The sequence below is a fragment of the Salvelinus alpinus genome, chromosome 3, assembly GCF_045679555.1.
Source record: "Salvelinus alpinus chromosome 3, SLU_Salpinus.1, whole genome shotgun sequence".
NCBI lineage: Eukaryota > Metazoa > Chordata > Actinopteri > Salmoniformes > Salmonidae > Salvelinus > Salvelinus alpinus.
This window is the reverse complement of record NC_092088.1, coordinates 27,992,564-28,014,362: the sequence shown is the minus strand read 5'-3', so window position 1 is coordinate 28,014,362 and position 21,799 is coordinate 27,992,564. Positions and strand designations below refer to the sequence as shown.

Sequence of the window (21,799 nt, the reverse complement as noted above, 5' to 3'; positions counted from 1 at the left end):
CACACACCATTACAACCATTACAAACATTTCATAATGTCATGTTCCAATAGGAAAAACAGGAATCATCTTTGCTATGCCCCCACATTTATGAGGCTATACTGTCGGAGGCCATGACAGCATTATTGAGTAACTATCCGCTGGCTTTGCTCTGTCTGACATCTGAAACACCCTTTGGCTGGAATTGCTTCAATGTCTAATTAGCCTATATAGGGAGAAATAAAAGAATACTAAATAAAATAAAAATTCCCATGTTTTTTAAAACTTTAGACTAAACATTTTACACAAAGGACAGCGTGTTAATAATAAATGGCCAAGAAGCTAGACATGCTGTTTAAGATCCAGTATGGAAGTCAATTTTTCACATCCAATTTTGGCTTTTTTAAATTTCTTATCTAATGAACACCACACAAATCCTTAGTTTTAGTCAAACAATATACTTTTGTTCGTGGGTGTGTGGAGGTGTACCCCTTTCTGTTCAACAAAGTCGTTTCTGGAAAATATTTCTATCCATTTACTCCTTTTGGCACAATAGCACCCCTATACTCTACTAAGGCAAAAGTTCAAATCAAATCAAATCAAATGTATTTAAATAGCCCTTCTTACATCAGCTGATATCTCAAAGTGCTGTACAGAAACCCAGCCTAAAACCCCAAACAGCAAGCAATGCAGGTGTAGAAGCACGGTGGCAAGGAAAAACTCCCTAGAAAGGCCAAAACCTAGGAAGAAACCTAGAGAGGAACCAGGCTATGAGGGGTGGCCAGTCCTCTTCTGGCTGTGCCGGGTGGAGATTATAACAGAACATGGCCAAGATGTTCAAATGTTCATAAATGACCAGCATGGTCAAATAATAATAATCACAGTAGTTGTCGAGGGTGCAGCAAGTCAGCACCTCAGGAGTAAATGTCAGTTGGCTTTTCATAGCCGATCATTAAGAGTATCTCTACCGCTCCTGCTGTCTCTAGAGACTTGAAAACAGCAGGTCTGGGACAGGTAGCACGTCCGGTGAACAGGTCAGCGTTCCATAGCCGCAGGCAGAACAGTTGAAACTGGAGCAGCAGCACGGCCAGGTGGACTGGGGACAGCAACGATTCATCATGCCAGGTAGTCCTGAGGCATGGTCCTCGGGCTCAGGTCCTCCGATACAGTAACTTATGTTAACTTATGTTAAGTCCTATAGATGCCGATCTAAATTTGATCACTCTGTTGTTGCTGAGAATTTTTCCTGCGCAGAAGGGAAATGCAAATGAGCTTCATGATTGACATTAATTCACTGAAAACCCGCACTAACACACGGTTAAATTAATAGTATTGCACTTTTCATGTAGCCTAATTTTGGCCAGCTAATAGCCTAACCACAGATCAAGACATGGTGGAGTGATTTCTGCATAGTGCATCTTTAATATTTACACAGATGCACTTCCTGCTGCCCCCCGAGATTATGAGTTTTACAACCCAGTATCACAGGTTATTGTGAAATAGACACAAATTGCTTCTTGGAAATTCGTGACAGGCACACAAAAAAGTGTATTTCTTTGTGTGCAGTACACAATTTTGTATACAGTGCATTTCAATCACAGGTAAAGACAGTAGGATACAGAAACAATAGAATGGTGGTTAGTCGTAGAGGATGGGTGGGCATAAAACAGAAAGTCTAGTAACCCAAAGGTTGCGTGTTCCAATCTCATCAAGGACAACTTTTAAGCATTATAACTAATTAGCAACTTTGCAACAACTTACTACTTTTCACTACTTTGCAACTACTTAGCATGTTAGCTAACCCTTCTCTTAACCTTAACCCTTTAACGTAACCTTAACCTTAACCCCAACCCTTTAACTACTTAGCTTGCATGTTACCTAACCTTAACCCCTAAACCTAACCCCTAGACATAACCCTAACCTTAACCCCTAATCCTAACCCCTAAACTTAACCCTAACCTTAACCTCTAACCCTAACCTTAGAATTAGCCACCTAGCTAGCCTAGCTAATGTTAGCCACAACAAATTAGAATTTGTGTAACGTACTCAAATGTTATGAAGAAAGAAAATAGTTTAATACACATGAAATGCTTTGTGATAAAAATCGTGTAATACAGGTGTGCCTGTCACAAATGATTTAATAAGTAATTTGTGTCTATTTCACAATAATCTGTTACAGTTTATATTTCAATGAAGCACAGTGACCCCAAGATATGTACAGACGAATAGGTGTTTTGTTTGATTGGACGAAAAATTTGTGCCTGTGTTTTTCAATCCTCTCACCTCAGGGAAGCCCCCAAAGCTGCTCAGTAAATAAGATTCTCTCTCTCTCTCTCTCTCTCTCTGTGTTTCACCCGCAGAGCTACTCAGTAAAGTGACAGTTCAGCAACATAAAGAGGATTCTCATCTCTCTCTCTCTCTCTCTCTCTCTCTCTCTCTCCCAGGAATGAGGCCCCACCTCTTGTTTTCCCCCAACCCTGAGTCATATACATTTGAGTCAGCGGTGAGTGTGAGTGCATTTTGCTCCTTCTCTTCCTCTTGCTTCCTCTTCTTTTTATATCTGTCTTCCTCTGTCTCTCTTTCTCCATCCTTCTCTCTCTTCTCCCTCTGATTTTGATCTCTGTCTACCCCTTCCCACAAAATTTTTCACTCTCGTCCTCCTCTTCTCCCTCTGCGCTCTCACTCACGCGCTGTCTTGCGTCTCTCCCGGGAATCCTAAGCGCATCCCTGGTCTCGCAGGTGGACGGCGGCCCACTACCCAGGATCCACCATTCCCGCCCCGGAGAGCTCCACGCTGGCAGCGCAGCCCCTTCCGCGGCTCAGCATTGGGAGGAAGACCCTGGTGGCAGCCGCCGTGGGGGTCATGCTAGTCCTGGTGCTGGTGGTCCTCATCCCCGTGCTGGTCAGCTCAGTGGGCGCAGACGACGCCAGCCGCTTTGAGATGCTAGGCACCTGCCGCATGGTGTGCGACCCCTATCTGGACTCAGGGGGCACAGGGAAAGCTACCTCCACCACGGGCCTCCAGGCAGAAGCAGAGGCTGAGGAGCTGATTGACCACAGCATCGGCCCGCCGCTGCCCACCTATGGTGGCCACGGTCCACAGGGAAAGCCCGGACGGCCCGGGAAACCCGGACCCCCGGGACCACCCGGAGAGCCCGGTCCGCCTGGGCCCAAAGGACCCCCAGGGGACAGAGGGGACACTTTGAAGACAGGGATACTGGGTCTGGGGGGCCAAGGAGCCATCGCCACAGCCACCTACAGCACCACGCCACGGGTGGCTTTCTCTGCGGGACTCCGGAACCCCCAGGAGGGTTACGAGGTCCTGAAGTTTGACGATGTGGTCACCAACCTGGGGGATAACTACGACGGCTCGCTTGGCAAGTTCACGTGCAAGATCCCCGGCACCTACTTCTTCATCTACAATGTGCTGATGAGGGGAGGGGATGGCACCAGCATGTGGGCGGACCTGCTGAAGAACGGTCTGGTGGGTGACACTGTCACACTTTAACTCTTTTACTTTTAGGCCTACTCTTTTTTACTTGCCTTTTCCCTCTTTTCTCTCTGAAAATACAGTGGCACACATGATTCTTCTGACAATTACGAAAGTCAGTCATCCATGAGAGGCAAAAAGGGCATCCATTTTCAATGACTTTTCAATAAACTGAAAAGGGGAAGCTATTTATTTAAGTATATGTTTTTCCACTTTTTAATGTTTTATTCAAATAACTTCCTTCATTGACTGACTTCTATTCAAATTCACCCTAACCCTGGTGTAGTGTGAAATCCAGAACCTGTTTTGCTAACATTCCATTCCCTGTACACAATATGTTTACCATGACAAGGAGTGACAGTATAACTCAAACAGACTGGTAGGTGTGAGGGTGTCAGACATTCGGTGTTCTCCACGAGGGGCTGGTTACAGTAGGCACGATTAAAAGTATGATTCATGTGGACATGCACATGAAATAATCACAAGTGTGCGCACACTCACACCCCATTTAAACCTTGCATAAAAAATGCAAGCTGTATGCGCATTTGTATTCGCATAACAAGAAACACATGTTAATGCCAGGTCTATATGCGCACAATGCGCGTGTTCAGAATGTAAGCAGATTTGCATTGTGTTCCAGCTCCATGTAAATGCAATCAGGTCAGCCTGACCAAATTCAGTGGGAAACATTATCAGTCCTTCTCCTAAAAATATTCCCGCGTTATTTAAACTCTGCTTCCACGTTCCACAAATTAAATGTTAAAAAAAAAGATTAAGAGCGAGGGCAGAGCATACTATCGCAATCAAATGGTGTCAGCATTTAACCACCTGCTTTACAAAAATGTATAAATGGCGGATCATTATTTATAGGCTACAGGACAGATGGCATATCATCACTTCAGACTTTCTTCTTCAATTCATTTCATACATTGTGTCTTCACATTATCCGGTAGGCTACATGTTATTTGAGATAGGCTATTTTGCTATATCTTTTTGAAAAAGTGGGCCTACATACGGTAGACGAGGCTATTGCAGAGAATCTATTCGCAAATTTAAAAAAAACATCAGATTATCAAAAGACAGGTGCACTGTGTGCGCTCTCCAGACTCTCCAAGTATACGCCCTATCCAACAATACAATGAATTGTATTTTTGTTTTCAAGTGAGTACAAAACTCTAGTCTGTAAACTGCAGTGAATATGTCATTTGAATAACCGTGAGCCCTGCGTTTTGAAGGCAGTAGCGTGCGTGGGTAAAATCACTAGGGGCGCCAAACCAGGAAAAAGCCATATTACAAACTACAACTGTATGTTGTGATAATGGCTTTGTTTGCTCTAGGCCTATAACCCGTTATAATTGCGTTCATACGCCACTGTAGCCATACATTGTTTAACATACACATTTCCAGAAGACAATTGGTAGGCCACATAGGCTAGCTAGCCTAAAACCACAAAACACATTTTGAATGTAACTGTTACATTACCCACACAGCATGATCAAATGAAAGTTCATGTTAGTTGGTCAAAATGTCACTCTCGGTTTGCTCAACTTGTATAATAGGCCTAGTCCTCACTAAAATGTTTCTGAAGCAGCAAGATTACAATAATGGGGAATACAACCGCAATGCACTTCAACTTTGACATATTGTAAGCTAAAAATAGGGAGAAGGCCCCATAATACTGACGTTAGCCTGATGTAACCATATACTATATAAAATAAAGCGAGTCCTACACTCTATCTATAACATATATAAGCGCCCAGTAGTTTATAGTGTACAGTTTACGCTCCTTTAGCCAGCACCTCTACTAACCATTTTGGGGTGTGCGCGAGCTCATGCTTTTCACTAACCTGTGGTAACCCTTAAAACGGTGCCCACCAGTATGGTTTCAGGAACACGAACTGTTACGCAAGTCGGCGCAAAGAAAACAGCAGCGGAGCCTTGCTATTCCAGCACCATCAGCTGTGCACTGCGCCTACCTTCCATATCAGCTAGCCCATTCACACTCATCATAACATGCAACAAAACTGTGCAGAATTTATGCCAACAAAAAATATCAGCATGTTCTTTCCAAAATAAGATGATGCATTGAATGTAATGTATTTGAATCAATGTATTTGAATAATGACGGTCAAAGGGATGAAGGAAAATGCAAAACAGTTCACATAAGACAAATGTATAGCGCTCCAATGACATCTAGTGTAGCCTACACGTCATTTTTTTTATACAAATCTCGAGAAAATACAGTTAATTTATTAAATAATTGTGAAGGTGATTCCAATTGTATCATACAACATTTAGGAACACCAGAACAATGTGTGGATACAGTGCTAAACTTAAAAACGCGTCAACTTGCTCAACAGTGAGCTCTGAAGAAGAAACAACGATACAATGTAGCCTAACAAAATTGCTCGCAAAATTGCTCGCACCTTTCATTATCCCTATCGGAACAGCCATGATCAGATTACATTCCGAACATGGGCCTCGCATTTACTTGCAGTTTAATGGGGGTCTCAGTGCCTAATATGATGAATTGATCTACATGGGTGTCGTGATCATAGGCTGGCAGTGGCATGGTCCGTTAATCACTAGAAGAGGGTGGGAAACCGCGGTGGGAAATTGTGAAAGAGAGCGTGTGTATCTTCATGTACTGTAGGAACGGAGTATTGGGTGAAGTTGCCCCTAGACGCTGATCTTGGGTCAGTTGCATTTCTGCCATTAATGGTTAAAGTAATAATAGGGGAGAGGAAGCTGATCCCAGATCAGCTGATCCTAAACTTCACCCCAGAGCTGTAGGAACATGATTATCGTTGAATGATGCTTCCTGAGACATGTCAACAGGATATAAATATCTCAGTTCCACACACACACACACACACACACACACACACACACACACACACACACACACACACACACACACACACACACACACACACACACACACACACACACACACACACACACACACACACACACACACACACACACACACACACACACACACAAAAATACAGCCCCTGGACATAGTTCAATTAAAACAGACCATAATCAATGATGCATTGCCAGTGTGCATAACTGTTATGTTGTATATCAACCCGTTCAACGTGTAGGCTAGTAGATATTGAACATGGGCTTTTAGATGAGTGTTTTGTATTTGTATTATTTTACGGATCTGCTTCCTGGCGTTCAGCAATATTAAGGCAATTTGCATACAATTAAACATTACACTTCACAACACATTATTACACACTATTGCAACATATCTACAACACAAAATCTATATGTACGTGTGTGTAGTGTGTGTTTTAGCATGTGTTTGTGTATGTGTGTGTCTGCGCCTGTGTGTCTCTTCACAGTCCGCACTGTTCCACATGGTGTAGTTTTTTCAAGTCTGATTTTACTGCTTGTATAAGTTACCTGATAATGTTCTGTTTTTATTGCTCTGAGTGCAGACATGTCACAGACATTGACATTGTAAATGTAACTGACACAGAGGGAAACCTTGCCGGTGCAGTCCACCATAAGCTTTATAGGACACACTTTATATTATAGATTAGCATTACATTTGAGTAATTTAGCGGACGCTCATATCCAGAGCGATTTACAGGAAAAATGAGGGTTAAGTGACTTGCTCAAGGGCACATATATATAGCTAGGCCAATATTTCTTATGTAATTGTCATACTTTTAATTTATTTTTATTTAAACCTTTATTTAAACTAGGCAAGTCAATTAAGAACAAATTCTTATTTACAATGACGGCCTACTCCAGCAAAACCCCGACGACACAGGGCCAATTGTGCGCCGCCCTATGGGACTCCCAATCACGGCCGGATTCGAAACAGGTACTCTAGTGACACCTCTTGCACTGAGATGCAGTGCCTTAGACCGCTACGCCACTCGGGAGCCCATTTACAAAATTATTCTAATATTTTTTATTATAGCTAGGCCAATCGTTCTTATGTAATTGTCATACTTTTACAATGTATCATTAATTGTGTAATTATGTGTTACTGCTGTTGCCAGAGTCCTTATGATGATTCATTATTGTGAAGAACATAAATACATTGTAGTGGACAGAGACAGTGCAATTCCCCTTGCAGATCACAAACCTTGGTCTCCCAGCCCATAGGCAAACTTGCTAACCACTACTCCAATAGGTTTACTTCCTTTGGAAAATATTGTAAGGAGCCTTTTATATTACACAAACCTTATCGTAATACAGTACTGTATATCAGGGATCATCAACTAGATTCAGCCGTGGGCTGAATAATAATCTGTAGACTGCAAATTGACCTCAAGAAGCCCAAACAGATATAATATTTGACTAAATTATAATCATTTCAAGCCTCACGTCTCTATTATGTGTGTGAATACCTGGGAACAGATTTCCCAAATTAAAAGAAATTGGAGCTGATTTCCTGGTGTTTTTACAGTATTTTATGTCCAACCATATATCATTGTTTGCTCAGAAAACTTGAGGGGCCAAATAAAACCACCCGCGGGACAAATTCGGCTCATGGGCCGCCAGTTTGGAACCTTGCAGTAGATTATCTTGCCAAGTGTTTATATTCTTGATGACAGGGAGGGAAGGGTACAGCCATGTCATGTCACCAATCATCCATGCACTGACATCCGTCATCGTCCTGTCACTCTGACCAAGCCATCTCCCAGGAGCCTCCAGGGCTCATGATATTTTGCTTTTTACGTCCTCGTTCAGCCAGCACTAATTACAACCCCATGCTTTTGTTTTGGTCCTCGCTCTGAAACAGGCAGCAAGACAGTCGCACCCGGAGGGTTAGTTGGATTAGACAGTGCAAAACAGTCCAGAGAAGTTATCTTGCCTAGCCTACAGTGTTGCAGATCTTAGCGCACTCCAACCTGGCAACACCAACTCTTAGCTAATAGCTTTAAAAAAAAAAATAGTTGTATGTTCTTCCGTGTTGGAAAAGCGCCTTGAAGTCACACAGTGTCACTATTTTTCCGACGTCGACTCAAAATGTGTGAAAGCGGTTCACACTTCGCTCCCGATTTAGCGCAGTTGTGATTTAAAGGTCCAATGCAGACATTTCTATCTCAATATTAGATCATTTCTGGGTAACAATTAAGTACCTTACTGTGACTGGTCCCAAAAAAATATCTTCTTAGCAAAGAGCAATATCTCCAAGGCTGCTTTTGAAACTCTCTCTCTCGAGCACCGGACACTAATTTTCTGCTTTCAACCTTGAAATATCGGAGGTCTGACTGTAAATCTGGGTAATAGTAGAGAAAATAGGGCACATTTGTCCAGTTGAGTCATAGGCCTTATTCACGGTGGATAAAAACAAGGGATTTGCTGTGGGGGACAGTTTTACACAAACATCTTGATGACTTGACTTCTTATTCAATCAGTCCACCCCTTCCCCAAAACTATGTAGTAGTCCTTGGTAAAGACATTCATTGTAAATAGGTGTGGCGTTAGTCGACGTGCTTCAGTCAGTTAATTACTTTTCATTGGATGTTCTTCACTGGGAAACCAATGCCACCATTGTTTTTGCCGTTTCTAATTCGTTGTTTGTTGTTGATAAATGGTGTTTGAATTACATGCACGTCATTGTTATTCGTTTTTGGCAATGGATACCTTTTTTTTTTACTCCTGTAAAGTACAGCAAAACTAAATACACCCAGGACTTCTTTTGTGCAATTGAATGTGATCTGTTTGTGTCATTGTTAAAATCTTGCTTTCTCTCTCTCCTACTCTCCTACTCTCTCCTTCACTCTCTTTTCCCCCTCTCTCTCCTACTCTCTCCTTCCTTCCTTCCTTCACTCTCTCTCTTTCTTTCCCCCTCTCTCACACATGCGCTGTATCTTTTTCAGGTCAGGGCCAGTGCCATAGCCCAAGACCAGGACCAGAGTTATGACTACGCCAGCAATAGTGTCATCCTTCATTTGGATGCCGGGGATGAGGTCTTCATCAAACTGGACGGGGGCAAGGCCCACGGGGGCAACAGCAACAAATACAGCACCTTCTCAGGGTTCATCCTCTATGCTGACTGATTAGGGGGTCGTAGGTCATGGTTTACAGGGCATTCACTTCCTGTCTTTCACTCCTCGCTCTCATTCATTCTCCATATATAGCTACATTTTTAAAAATGGGGTGCCTATTATCATTGTGAAGATGCAGGGAGGTCTATCAACAATATTGGTTCACTTATGGTTGTTCTTTCAGTTATGACGCTGATGTAAGGGTGACATTTTGACAGTGCAGAAAAGCAGCGCTGTTGTCAACCTAAACCTGCATCACTTCAAATGTACGTCTGGAATTCAATGGTTGGTTATGTGACTGTATTGTGTATCAATAATCTCCATCGTTCAGACCTGGGTTCAAATAGTACTGTTTTCCTTCAAAAACCTGAGCTCCCCTGGCACAGTGGAATGAATTGAATAATCCTAAAAGTGAATCTGTCACTAAAGACAGTCTCAATCAAATGCTCAAAGTTTTTCAAAAGATACTAATATTAATTAAACCCTGGTCTGGTATTGTTACATGGTAAATCCACATTAAAGGGATAGTTCAACCAAATTACAAAATACATATGTTTTTCCTTTCCCTGTAAGCAGTCTCTGGAGACAGCAATCCATGCTTTGGTTTTGTTTACCAGGCTGCGATCACCAATTGCTACCTTTAGTATTTTTGTCCCAAAAAAACATGTCAAATTAATGTCATGTCAAAATCCGCCAAATTAGCACGTTTTACACTTCATGCCCAAATCATCCAAATCAACGACTGTTTACAGGGTAAGGGAGTCACGTTTATATTTTGGGTGAATTATGCTGCTAGCTTGGTAAAAACAAATAGTATTTTTTGACACTAGCATTGCTTTTTCACGTTGTCAAAATTGAGGTCCATTGTGTCTCTTTATGTCCGAGCGATTTTGGAATTAAGACACGTGTCATTAAACTGACTGAGTTTTTGAACCCAGTGTTGTCTGATGAAGAAGAGATCTTGTAATATTACCCAGTACATTTTTAAATATTATTCATTTATTTCTATGTAAATAAATATCAATGTGCAAACACCATTGGAGCCAGGGTTCGGGTCAATTCAAATTGAAGGCATTCGATACAGAAACTAAACTGAAATTCCCATTCAATAATTGAAAAAAGGGCCTCTATTTTTACTGAATTCTCAATAAACTAAAAAGTAGAAGCTATTTATTCCATAAGTGGTTATTAAGTTCTAGAATTGTTTATTCAAATCACTTCCTGAATTGAGTGCCTTCAATTCGAATTGACCCCAACACTGATTGGAGCAGTGCCTGTACTGCACTTATAACCCTGTGTGTATATAAATTCAATTATAGTGTACATAGACAGACCAGGTGAATCCAGGTGAAAGTTCTGATCCCTTATTGATGTCACCTGTTAAATCCACTTCAGTCAATGTAGATGAAAGAGAGGAGACAGGTTAAAGAAGGATTTTTAAGTTTTGAGAGCATTGAGATATGGATTGTGTATATGTGCCATTCAGAGGGTGAATGGGCAAGACAAAATATTTAAGTGCCTTTGAACGAGGTATGGTAGTAGTTTCCAGAATCACTGGTTTGAGTGTTAAGAACTGTAACGCTGCTGGGTTTTTCACGCTCAACAGTTTCTCATGTGTATCAAGAATGGTCCACCACCAAAAGGATATCCACCCAACTTGATACAACTGTGGAAAGCATTGGAGTCAACATTTGCCAGCATCCCTGTAGAACGCATTCGACACCTTGTAAATCCATGCCCCAACGAATTGAGGCTGTTCTGAGGGCAAAAGGGGGTGCAACTCAATATTAGGAAGGTGTTCCTATTGGTTTGTACACTCAGTGCATGCAATATACACTGGGGTCCATAATTATTGACACCCTTGATAAAAATTAGCAAAAAAGACTGTAAAAAATTATTAATACAAATACTGAGCTATATTGTATGCCAAAAAAAAGAGAACAATTACATTATTTTATACTTATACAATTGCTCAGAGAATGAGATTTTGTTTAACAAGTAATATAGAAAAAGATAGGCGTAACATTTCTTTGACGCACCTGTTTTCAATACTCTTCAAAACTCAATACACTTGTGACGATAACGACACTGAGCCTTTTTCTGAAATGCAAAATGTTGATTTTGTGTACATTTTAATGATGTATTTGTGGAATTTGATTAGTGCTTCAGTTTATTGTCTTGCTGGAAGATCCACTTGTGGCCTAGTGTCAGCCTCCTGGCAGATGCAAACAGGATTTTGACTAAAATGTCCTAGTACTTGGTAAAGTCAAAGATTGCTTTTACATTGACAAAATATTCTAGTGACCGCTCAAACAATGGAAATACATGTCCTCAAAGATGGAAGGCAGGCGGTAGGAGGCGTGCTCAGGTGGGACCATTCTAGCCAATGACAGGGCAGATATGAGTGTGAATAACAGGCCATTGAGATAGATAGAGGACTCATCTTTGTATCTGTGCCATTATAGCATCTGTGACAGCAGAGGCTTTCTTCTTCATTGGCCGCTTGCTCACTCATAGGAATCCCCACCCAGTTGACTACTTTAAAATGGTGAAAGCCCTCAATGGCAATGTTCATGCTAAAATAGGTTATATCCATGATGATATATATCCTAGGTTATAAATAGGTTATATCCTCTATCTATCTATATGACAACAGGCACAAGTTCGATTTTAAAGTCGTATTTGGGTAAGTTGCCGAAATGCCACATCCACTTATATTTTGTGCATTCGTAAATAACCTAACCATTACTTAATTTCTATTCGATCAAATAAGCCTCACTTAGCAAATTAGCAATTCAATGTTTTGTTGACCAAATTTGACACTCTCTCATTGACCTTCGTCTCTTCCTCTCTGGTAAAGTTCATGATGCCTTTGACCTTAACAAGGGCCTTAGGAACAGTAAAAGCTAACTAGCCCCTTAAAATCAAAGATCCACCACCATATTTATTTTTGTAGGAATGAGGTACTTTTCTGCATATGCTTCTGTTTGTAAATGCCAAACCCACCACTTGTGGCCAAAGAGCTCTTTTTAAGCAAAATCTCTGATAAATTGTATTAGTATAAAATAATATTATTGTCCTTTTTTTGCACACAATATAGCTCAGTAGTTGTATTATTTACGTTACCCTGTCTTTTTTCCCATAATTTTATCAAAGGTGTCAATAATTATGGACCCCACTGTATTTGACATACACCTTCCTAATATTTTGTCACAACCCCTTTTGCTCTCAGAACAGCTTCGATTCGTCGGGGCATGGACTTTACATGGCGTCAAGGGTTCCACAGGGATTTTGGCCCATGTTGACTCCAATGCTTCCCACAGTTGTGTCAAGTTGGCTGGATGTTCCTTGGGTGGTGGAACATTCTACCATTCTTGATACACACGGCAAATTGTTGAGTGTGAAAAACCCAGCAGAGTTGCAGTTCTTGACACACTCAAACCGGTGCACCTGGCACTTACTACCATACCCCCGTTCAAAGGCACTTAAATATTTTGTCTTGCCCATTGTCTTGCTCTGAATGGCACACATACACAATCCATCTCTCAATTGTCTCAAGGCTTAAAAATTCTTCTTTAAACTGTCTCCTCCCCTTCATCTACACTGATTGAAGTAGATTTAACAAGTGATATCAATAAGGGAACATAGCTTTCACCTGGTCAGTCTATGTCGTGGAAATGTAATGTTTTGTACACTCAGTGTATATAAATATCCTTATTACATGATTCGCCTGTTCCCAGATCTGTTTGTGGTATCATGCCAACTCCTTGTTTGGCATGAAAAGGAGTGACAAGGAGAGGCATGATAGTACAAATAGACTGGTACCCAGGCTAATAAATGATACAGCCATTTAGGATATTGATGTAAAATGTCACAAGTGAGTGGTACTTGCATTTTGATGTTCACCACATCCATCTACCAAAAGCCATTGATTCTGATAGTGCATGCATGTTTTGTTTTCTAGTCAATGTTATCCGTTTCAACCAATGAAAGCTAGCTAAGATGTCTGCCAATGGCAATGCAATTGATGGCAGGGAGTGGAAGGGATTTTTGTGTGCTTTTTCTATTTCATGCTTTAATCGTTCATGACTTTTGGTAATAAATGGGATTTTTTGCTTCTCCTCTCACGTCCCCTGGTTAATGTCACTCCTTTTATTCACGCTCTCCTCCTTTTTCATCTATCAGAAATTGGTCCGTCCGATCAGCTTCCCACTTCCAAGAACCCATGCAGACCTCGGCTGTTGGCATTCTCACACTCTAGAAGGTGAAGGATGAGATTGAGTCATATCAAAACAGCACAGCGAGAGTCTGATCAAAAGAGAGATAAAGAGAGAGAGAAAGCGAGGGGAGCTCACAGCTGTGTTAAATGCCAAACAACTAAAGACATAATTGCCTATCACAATCAAAGGGAAGCTATCGTTCCTTTCCTAATGGGTGAGGAAGATACGTGTTGAGTTGCCGGGAGGCACAGTGGGGAAGAAGAGGGAGGGACGGGTGTTGTTTGAACAAAAATCCTGGTCGAGATCAGATCAGGCCTGGTGGAGTGGGAAATTAGGTTCCGCAATAACAAAACCAAGCGCATACAAATGGCTTATTTATATATGCCATTTTGTGGGCGCTTTTATGAAAAACGACTTACAGTAGTGCGTGTAAACAATTTCGCATGCGTGGCCCCAGCGGGATTCGAACCTGTCTCTGATGTTGCAAGCGCAATGCACAACCAACTAAGCCACACAGGACCATACTGTATGTTGTTAAGACAACATAGCTGTTAACTGGACAAATCATTTGCGTGAGGAGTTTGCTTTGGTGTAATATTTCTTTGTTTGAAATATGATTATCTTGCTGGTGACTACCAAAACACAACAACGAAAAACATGAATCCTGCATGAATCATAATACAGTCAATTAAATGCAACTGACCTAATGTAATTTTATATAAAGATTTAGATTATTCAAATGTAAAATTGAATACACTGTTCAAGCAGCATCGTTTATGATAGATATGAAAGTGATGGATATTAAATTACAGTTTGCTTGAAAATGAATAAGTGAATAAATTCAAGAATTGTGAAAAGCACACATACATCTACATTAAAATTCAACCTTATTATTCACTATTCTTGGAAAGCGGGTGGCCCACTAGCATACCATGCTTGTGCTTCAGCTCTCTCCATGTCTACCCAACTGCAGTACGCTCAGAGATTCCCGAGAGCTTAGAGGCCTCCAGGTTCAAAGCTTCAGCTTCTCTTTAGAGTCTCAGAGACAGCAGAAATCCCCTGGACACAATTAGAACTGAGTGTCCTTTTCCAAGGCAGAGGTCACTTATCCCGGGGGCGAGGGGGGGGGCATATGAGCACATCGTCAAATTAGTGACTTCATGTCACCATGTCAAAGGCAAAAGCCCCTCCGTCTTCTGAGAGAACTAGCTTCTGTTCTACAAACACGCTGAACTGAACATCAGTGGCAAGTGGCAACATCTGTACTTTTTAAAACTCTTTTAACTTTCACAACTTCCACTGCGCTAAATTGTGAGCCGTGATTAGAAAGAAGCTACGTCGGAAGTCCGGCTAGGCTTAGAAGCCAATCTTGTCAAGATTTAACATCGAGTTGTCTTTACGCTGTAAAAACGCCCGCAGAACAAATCTCGTACAATGCCGCATTTTACCTTATGATGTTGTGCAGACATTGCGTCAGCGAACATAGCTTTATTGCTATGGCTAATAGACAACAGCCGGACTCCTTGAAATACCGACCATACAGTGCCTTACTATGGGGCAGTGAATAGCACAACGATATCCCCCGAGGATCACACCATGGTCAATCCTTTAACCATCAGACTGCAGTGGGAATGTATATCCCAACTCATTAGCAAGGTCACGAATAACCCTAGTTAGCATTAGCAATGCTAACGACTATCTTCTCGCTACCATGCCTTAGGCTTAGAACGCTCAAGTGCATAGGGCTAACATTTGCAGCTACCAAATCTTGAGGCTTGGCAACTGGTGAGGCTTGGGTCTTATCAGGATAGCACTGTGTGTGAGGTGTAAGTGGAGCTCAGTTTCCCAGTATAGGCTTAGTGAGAGCTGTCCTACTCAAAGGTCTGATGCAATGTCAATGGCGCCTTTATATGTTATCTTCAGCATACAGCATCATATCTTCAGCATACAGCAACGTATCCTTCCCATCAGGCAACAGATAAAGATCCCAAATCACAGTTCTATGATTTGACTGTCTCTTACTTTTAAATCACATGCTCACTCTCTCTCTTAGTCACACACACAAACACACACACAGCGTACCCCATCCCGTTTTCTCTCACACTCTCTCTCTAGCCTACTTTCCACCTGATCAATGCACTCGTTTCGTTTTCGAGTCAGTGACCATAACATACCTTTGACATGCATGATTTCTCCGGGGTGGTCGGTGTGTCAGTGACTAGACCCTAACAGGCTTTTTCCCACAGCCCTGACCCATCCCAGGCTAATGAGCAAGGACAGTTTGAGTCATCGGGTGGGACAGGCTGCCTTGTTGGCTGTCTCCTCACCCCCGCAACAGTCACGTGTTGTGTCTATGGGCCGTCAAAGGACTTCTGAGCAATATTCTTTCGCCCCTGCAAACCCACTGTCCTCGGGCTGACATTAGAACCTTTGACCGCGTGAAGACACATGGGGTTTAATTTGTTACCATGGTGAATTTACTCTCTGTAAAAACAGTACAAAAAAACCTGGAGCAAAGAAGAGCTATTTACACTAGTACGCTGGATTATTGTAGTATAATGAGCATGGGTTGGGAATTGAAATTGAGGTTTGGGGTGAATGTGTTGGTAATGTTTAATGACCAGACCATTATCAGCGCCTATATGTGACCCGCTAGGTGCCAGACAGTAAATCAAATCACATTTTATTGGTCACGTATACATGTTTAGCAGGTGTTATTGTGAGTGTAGCTAAATGCTAGTTCTGACAGTGCAGCAATATCTAACAAGTCATCTATCAATTCCACAACAACTACCTAATACACACAAATATAAGTAAAGGAATGGAATAATAATATCTACATATATGGATGAGCAATGACCGAGCAGCATAGGCAAGATGCAATAGATGGTATAAAATGAGTGTATATACAGTTGAAGTCAGAAGTTTACATACACTTACGTTGCAGTCATTAAAACTCGTTTTTCAACCACTCCACAAATTTCTTGTTAACAAACTATAGTTTTGGCAAGTCGGTTAGGACATCTACTTTGTGCAAGACACAAGTCAACAATTGTTTACAGACAGATTATTTCACTTATAATTCACTGTATCACAATTCCAGTGGGTCAGAAGTTTACATACACTAAGTTGACTGTGCCTTTAAACAGCTTGGAAAATTCCAGAAAATGATGTCATGGCTTTAGAAGCTTCTGATAGGCTAATTGACATAATTTGAGTCAATTGGAGGTGTACCTGTGGATGTATTTCAAGGCCTACCGACAAACTCAGTGCCTCTTTGCTTGACATCATGCGAAAATCAAAAGAAATAAGCCAAGACCTCAGAAAATAATTGTAGACCTCCACAAGTCTGGTTCATCCTTGGAAGCAATTTCCAAATGCCTGAAGGTACCACGTTCATCTGTACAAACAATAGTACACAAGTATAAACACCATGGGACCACGCAGCCGTCAAACCGCTCAGGAAGGAGCCGTCGTATCGCTCTGTCTCCTAGAGATAAACGTACTTTGGTGCGAAAAGTGCAAATCAATCCCAGAACAACAGCAACGGACCTTGTGAAGATGCTGCAGGAAACAGGTACAAAAGTAGCTATATCCACAGTAAAACGAGTCCTATATCAACCTAAAAGGCCGCTCAGCAAGGAAGAAGCCACTGCTCCAAAACCGCCATAAAAAAGCCAGACTACGGTTTGCAACTGCACATGGGGACAAAGATCATACTTTTTGGAGAAATGTCCTCTGGTCTGATGAAACAAAAATAGAACTGTTTGGCCATATAACCATTGCTATGTTTGGAGGAAAAAGGGGGAGGCTTGTAAGCCGAAGAACACCATCCCAACCGTGAAGCACGGGGGTGGCAGCATCATGTTGTGGGGGTGCTTTGCTGCAGGAGGGACTGGTGCACTTCACAAAATAGATGGCATCATGAGGTAGGATAATTATGTGGATATATTGAAGCAACATTTGAAGACATCAGTCAGGAAGTTAAAACTTGGTTGCAAATGGGTCTTCCAAATGGATAATGAGCCCAAGCATACTTCCAAAGTTGTGGCAAAATGGCTTAAGGACAACAAAGTCAAGGTATTGGAGTGGCCATCACAACCCCTTGACCTCAATTCCATAGAAAATGTGTGGGCAGAACAGTAAAAATGTGTGCGAGCAAGGAGGCCTACAAACCTGACTCAGTTACACCAGCTCTGTCAGGAAGAATGGGCCAAAATCCACCCAACTTATTGCTTGTGGGAGGCCCCGAAATGTTTGACCCAAGTTAAACAATTTAAAGGCAATGCTACCAAATACTAATTGAGTGTATGTAAACTTCTGACCCACTGGGAAAGTGATGAAAGAAATAAAAGCTGAAATAAATCAGTCTCTGTACTATTATTCTGACATTTCACATTCTTTAAAGTGGTGATCCTAACTGACCTAAGACAGGGAATTTTTACTAGGATTAAATGTCAGGAATTGTGAAAAACTGATTTTAAATGAATTTGGCTAAGGTGTATGTAAACTTCTGACTTCAACTGTACATATGAGATGAGTAATGCAAGATATGTAAACATTATTAAAGTGGCATTAAAGTGACTAGTGATCCATTTATTAAAGTGGCCATTGATTTCAAGTCTGTATGAAGGCAGCAGCCTCACTGTGATAGTGATGGATGTTTAACAGTCTGATGGCCTTGAGACTGAAAAATAGCTTCTGACTCTTGGTCCCAGCTTTGACGCACCTGTACTGACCTCGCCTCCTGGATGGTAGCAGGGTGAACAGGCAGTGGCTCGGGTGGTTGTTGTCCTTGATGATCTTTTTGGCCTTCCTGTGACATCGGGTGCTGTAGGTGTCCTGGAGGACAGGTAGTTTGCCCCCGGTGATGCGTTGTGCAGCCCGCACCACCCTCTGGAAAGCCCTGTGGTTATGGGCGGTGCAGTTGCCGTATCAGGCGGTGATACAACCCGACAGGATGCTCTCAATTTTGCATCTGTAAAAGTTTGTGAGGGTTTTAGGTGACAAGACACATTTCTTCAGCCTACTGAGGTTGAAGAGGCGCTGTTGCGCCTTCTTCACCACACTGTCTGTGTGGGTGGACCATTTCAGTTTGTCTGTGATGTTTATGCCGAGGAACTTAAAACTTTCCACCTTCTCCACTGCTGTCCCGTCGATGTGGATAGGGGGGTGCTCCCTCTGCTGTTTCCTTAAGTCCATGATCATCTCCTTTGTTTTGTTGATATTGAGTGAGACGCCACACTCCGAGTTTGTTTGTATAGGTGCATACTAAATATCCCATATGAAATACAAGAAACATAGTATGGTTGGTAAAAAAAATATATATATATATAATATATATTGCATTCAAAGTGTTTGTATTTCTCTCTCTTTGACTTCCTCTGACAACAGTGGGTGGCAGACAGATAGGAAATCACTCGGACAAGAGATTCCAAAATGTCGCCACACTTTGGTGGAGCCTGAGGCTAATCTCTAAATGAAAACAACAAGACACCGTAAACTCTCTAACCCCTGCCAAGAAACAATTATCCGCTATCTTCCCCTCTATAATTCACACAAAAAAGTGTGTGAATTGTGTTTGTACATGCGTGCATTTGTGTGCGTGTGCATGTTCTGCACACGTATACATTGTTTGTGTGTGTGCACTGTGTGTAGGCGCACATATATGCACTATGCATGGGTTCTAGTCAAATAAACTTGTCACTTGGTGGCAAAGTTACTGAATTAGAATTTTAAAGGGAGCTCAATTCCACCCTGCTCTGCCTGAGGAGTTGATACTTTGGCGTCCAGATTCCCGATAGAGAGACCTCATCTCGAAAACCTCATCAGTTCTACATCAGGTCCTTGTCTGTCTTTCAGAGGACTGACAAGGGGACACTTATAATCTCCCCTAAACAGCTGGCTGACCAGACCAGTAAGTACAGTGGCCTGTGGACTGACAGCTGAAAACCACTATTAAAAATAGACTGTGCTTCATTCCTCTACTGTGGCCGACGGACCGGACAGCTCAGAGGTGATTTCTGGTACAGCCTGTGTATGTGTATGCGTGCGTGTCTGCGTATGAGTGAGTGTGTGTCAGAACCAAGTGTGTGTGTGTGTGCGTGTCTGCATATTTTGTTTGTGTGTGTGTGTGTGACTGTGGGTCCCCAGTGGCTCACTGCCCTTTAGCCCCTTCACTTTGCATTAATCTGCAGTCACTTGATAAAAGAGGAGCGTCGGCCAGCAGCGATGTACGAAGGAATCCAAGTAGCCAGTACACTCAGGCCACCCCAAGTCCCCTGATACAGAGGAGAGACCCAGTGCAGTGCAAGGGTGACACACACACACAATTGCTACCCACTACACACACATGTGCTTGGTATACACACACAAAATTGGTACCCACCACACCCATTACCCACGACACACAGCACCAGACACATGTGGATGATGTCATTCCCTGCCGCCCTCCCACTAGCCTGACTGCTGCCAACACACAAACAGACAAGGCCCAGCCAGGCAGCAAGATCAGACCAACGGAGGTCTCCCCTCTCAAGGCTGTGAACAATAAATGTCGGCAAGTTAGTCATCCTCATTGCATCCCAAAATGAAATAATTAGGTCCGACAAGTCTGTGAGGTGCCCTTATATTTTCTAAGTTATTTTAAAGTGAATCGGTCAAAGAAAGACTTTGTGTTTACTTGGCCCACCAAATAACTGCAACGTTAACTTTATTAGAACTATCTTTATGGGACTATTGTTATAGTATGACAGAATGTAGTATGCCTCTATAAAAATGTTAGTATCTTGAGAGTATGAGAATGCAATATTACAAAGGATGGGAAGTTGTATGCAGTTCCATGTTGATTTTCAAACAGGACTAATAGTATGACAGTATGTAGTATACCTACATAAGAAGGTGAGTATGTTAAAGGGATACTTCCGGATAATGGCCCTTTCTTTACTTCCCGAGTCAGATGAACTCCTGGTTAAATAAAGGTTAAATAAATAAAACATTTACTTCTGGATACCATTTTTATGTCTCTGTGTCCAGTATGAAGGAAGTTTCATGAGCTAATTAGCATTAGCGCAATGACTGGAAGTCTATAGTCATCTGAAAGCAGGTCATTGCGCTAACGCTAGTTAGCAACTTCCTTCAAATGGCAAGCAGAGAAATAAAAAATGTTATCCACAAGTTCATCCGACTCTGGAGAAGTAGATAAAGGGCCTCACTGCCAAAATCCCAAAGTATCCCTTTAAGAGTATGAGAATGCAATATTATGAAAGGATGCAAAACACAATGTAGATTGGGACATTGTAGTATATAGTTCTGTGTTTTTTTTCAGACATGGATAAGAGATCATTGATATTCTTCTTGGACTTTTTTTTATAGCAGCTGATAAAACAGATAAAATCTTTTAGTTCCTCATGTGTGCGCAGATGTAAAAAAAAAAAAAACTAGAGTTGACTGAAAAAGTACAGAGGATACTGTAGCTTCAAGTGTTAGAAAAGACACAGTGGCATCAAGGAAATCTTCATCTTCATTCCTTCGACCTTTTAGAAAACTCTTTAGTTTGAAAAGTGGATTGTCAAATACATCACCTATGTCTTCATTCTAGCGACATCACAGTCAATCAAATATTTTTTAAACTGATTAGTTTACCCATATTACATAGTTACCCCATCCTTAAAATATATTTATCCTAAATTACAAATGTACCTAATTTTATTGATAAACAGGACGTAATCTATGGAACCTGGGAGTTCACTTTCTCACAGATTAGCATTAGCATTGTTGCATGCAATACAATAAGACTTATAGGAGCCATGGTTGCATGATCGAAGCATTCCCAAATCAACTCAGTCACTTCATTCCAATTCCCTATCATTCCCATTGCTTTGTGTTGCTAGGTTCTAATTCTCAGAGTAAAACACACATTATGAAAGCCCAGAGGGTCAATACAGCTGCATTCAGACAAAACATGTTTCTACCACCACAAGTATATAAACTCCAGTTTAGCCACTCCTCCTTCTCTCAAATCCTTACATATTTTATGGTTCAACAGGAAGACTAAGTAATAGGGTAATAAACCATAATTTCTCCCTTA

General features: G+C 41.6%; 1 protein-coding gene across 1 annotated transcript; it reads left to right on the top strand.

The window, feature by feature from the left end:
- Positions 1-2,481: 2,481 nt before the first annotated feature.
- On the top strand, positions 2,482-13,621 carry LOC139570494 (C1q-related factor-like). The gene is made up of 2 exons (XM_071392400.1): positions 2,482-3,461; positions 9,323-13,621. Exons 1-2 carry the CDS (start codon positions 2,841-2,843, stop codon positions 9,500-9,502), a joined length of 801 nt encoding a protein of 266 aa, XP_071248501.1. The 5' UTR covers positions 2,482-2,840; the 3' UTR covers positions 9,503-13,621.
- Positions 13,622-21,799: the final 8,178 nt, after the last annotated feature.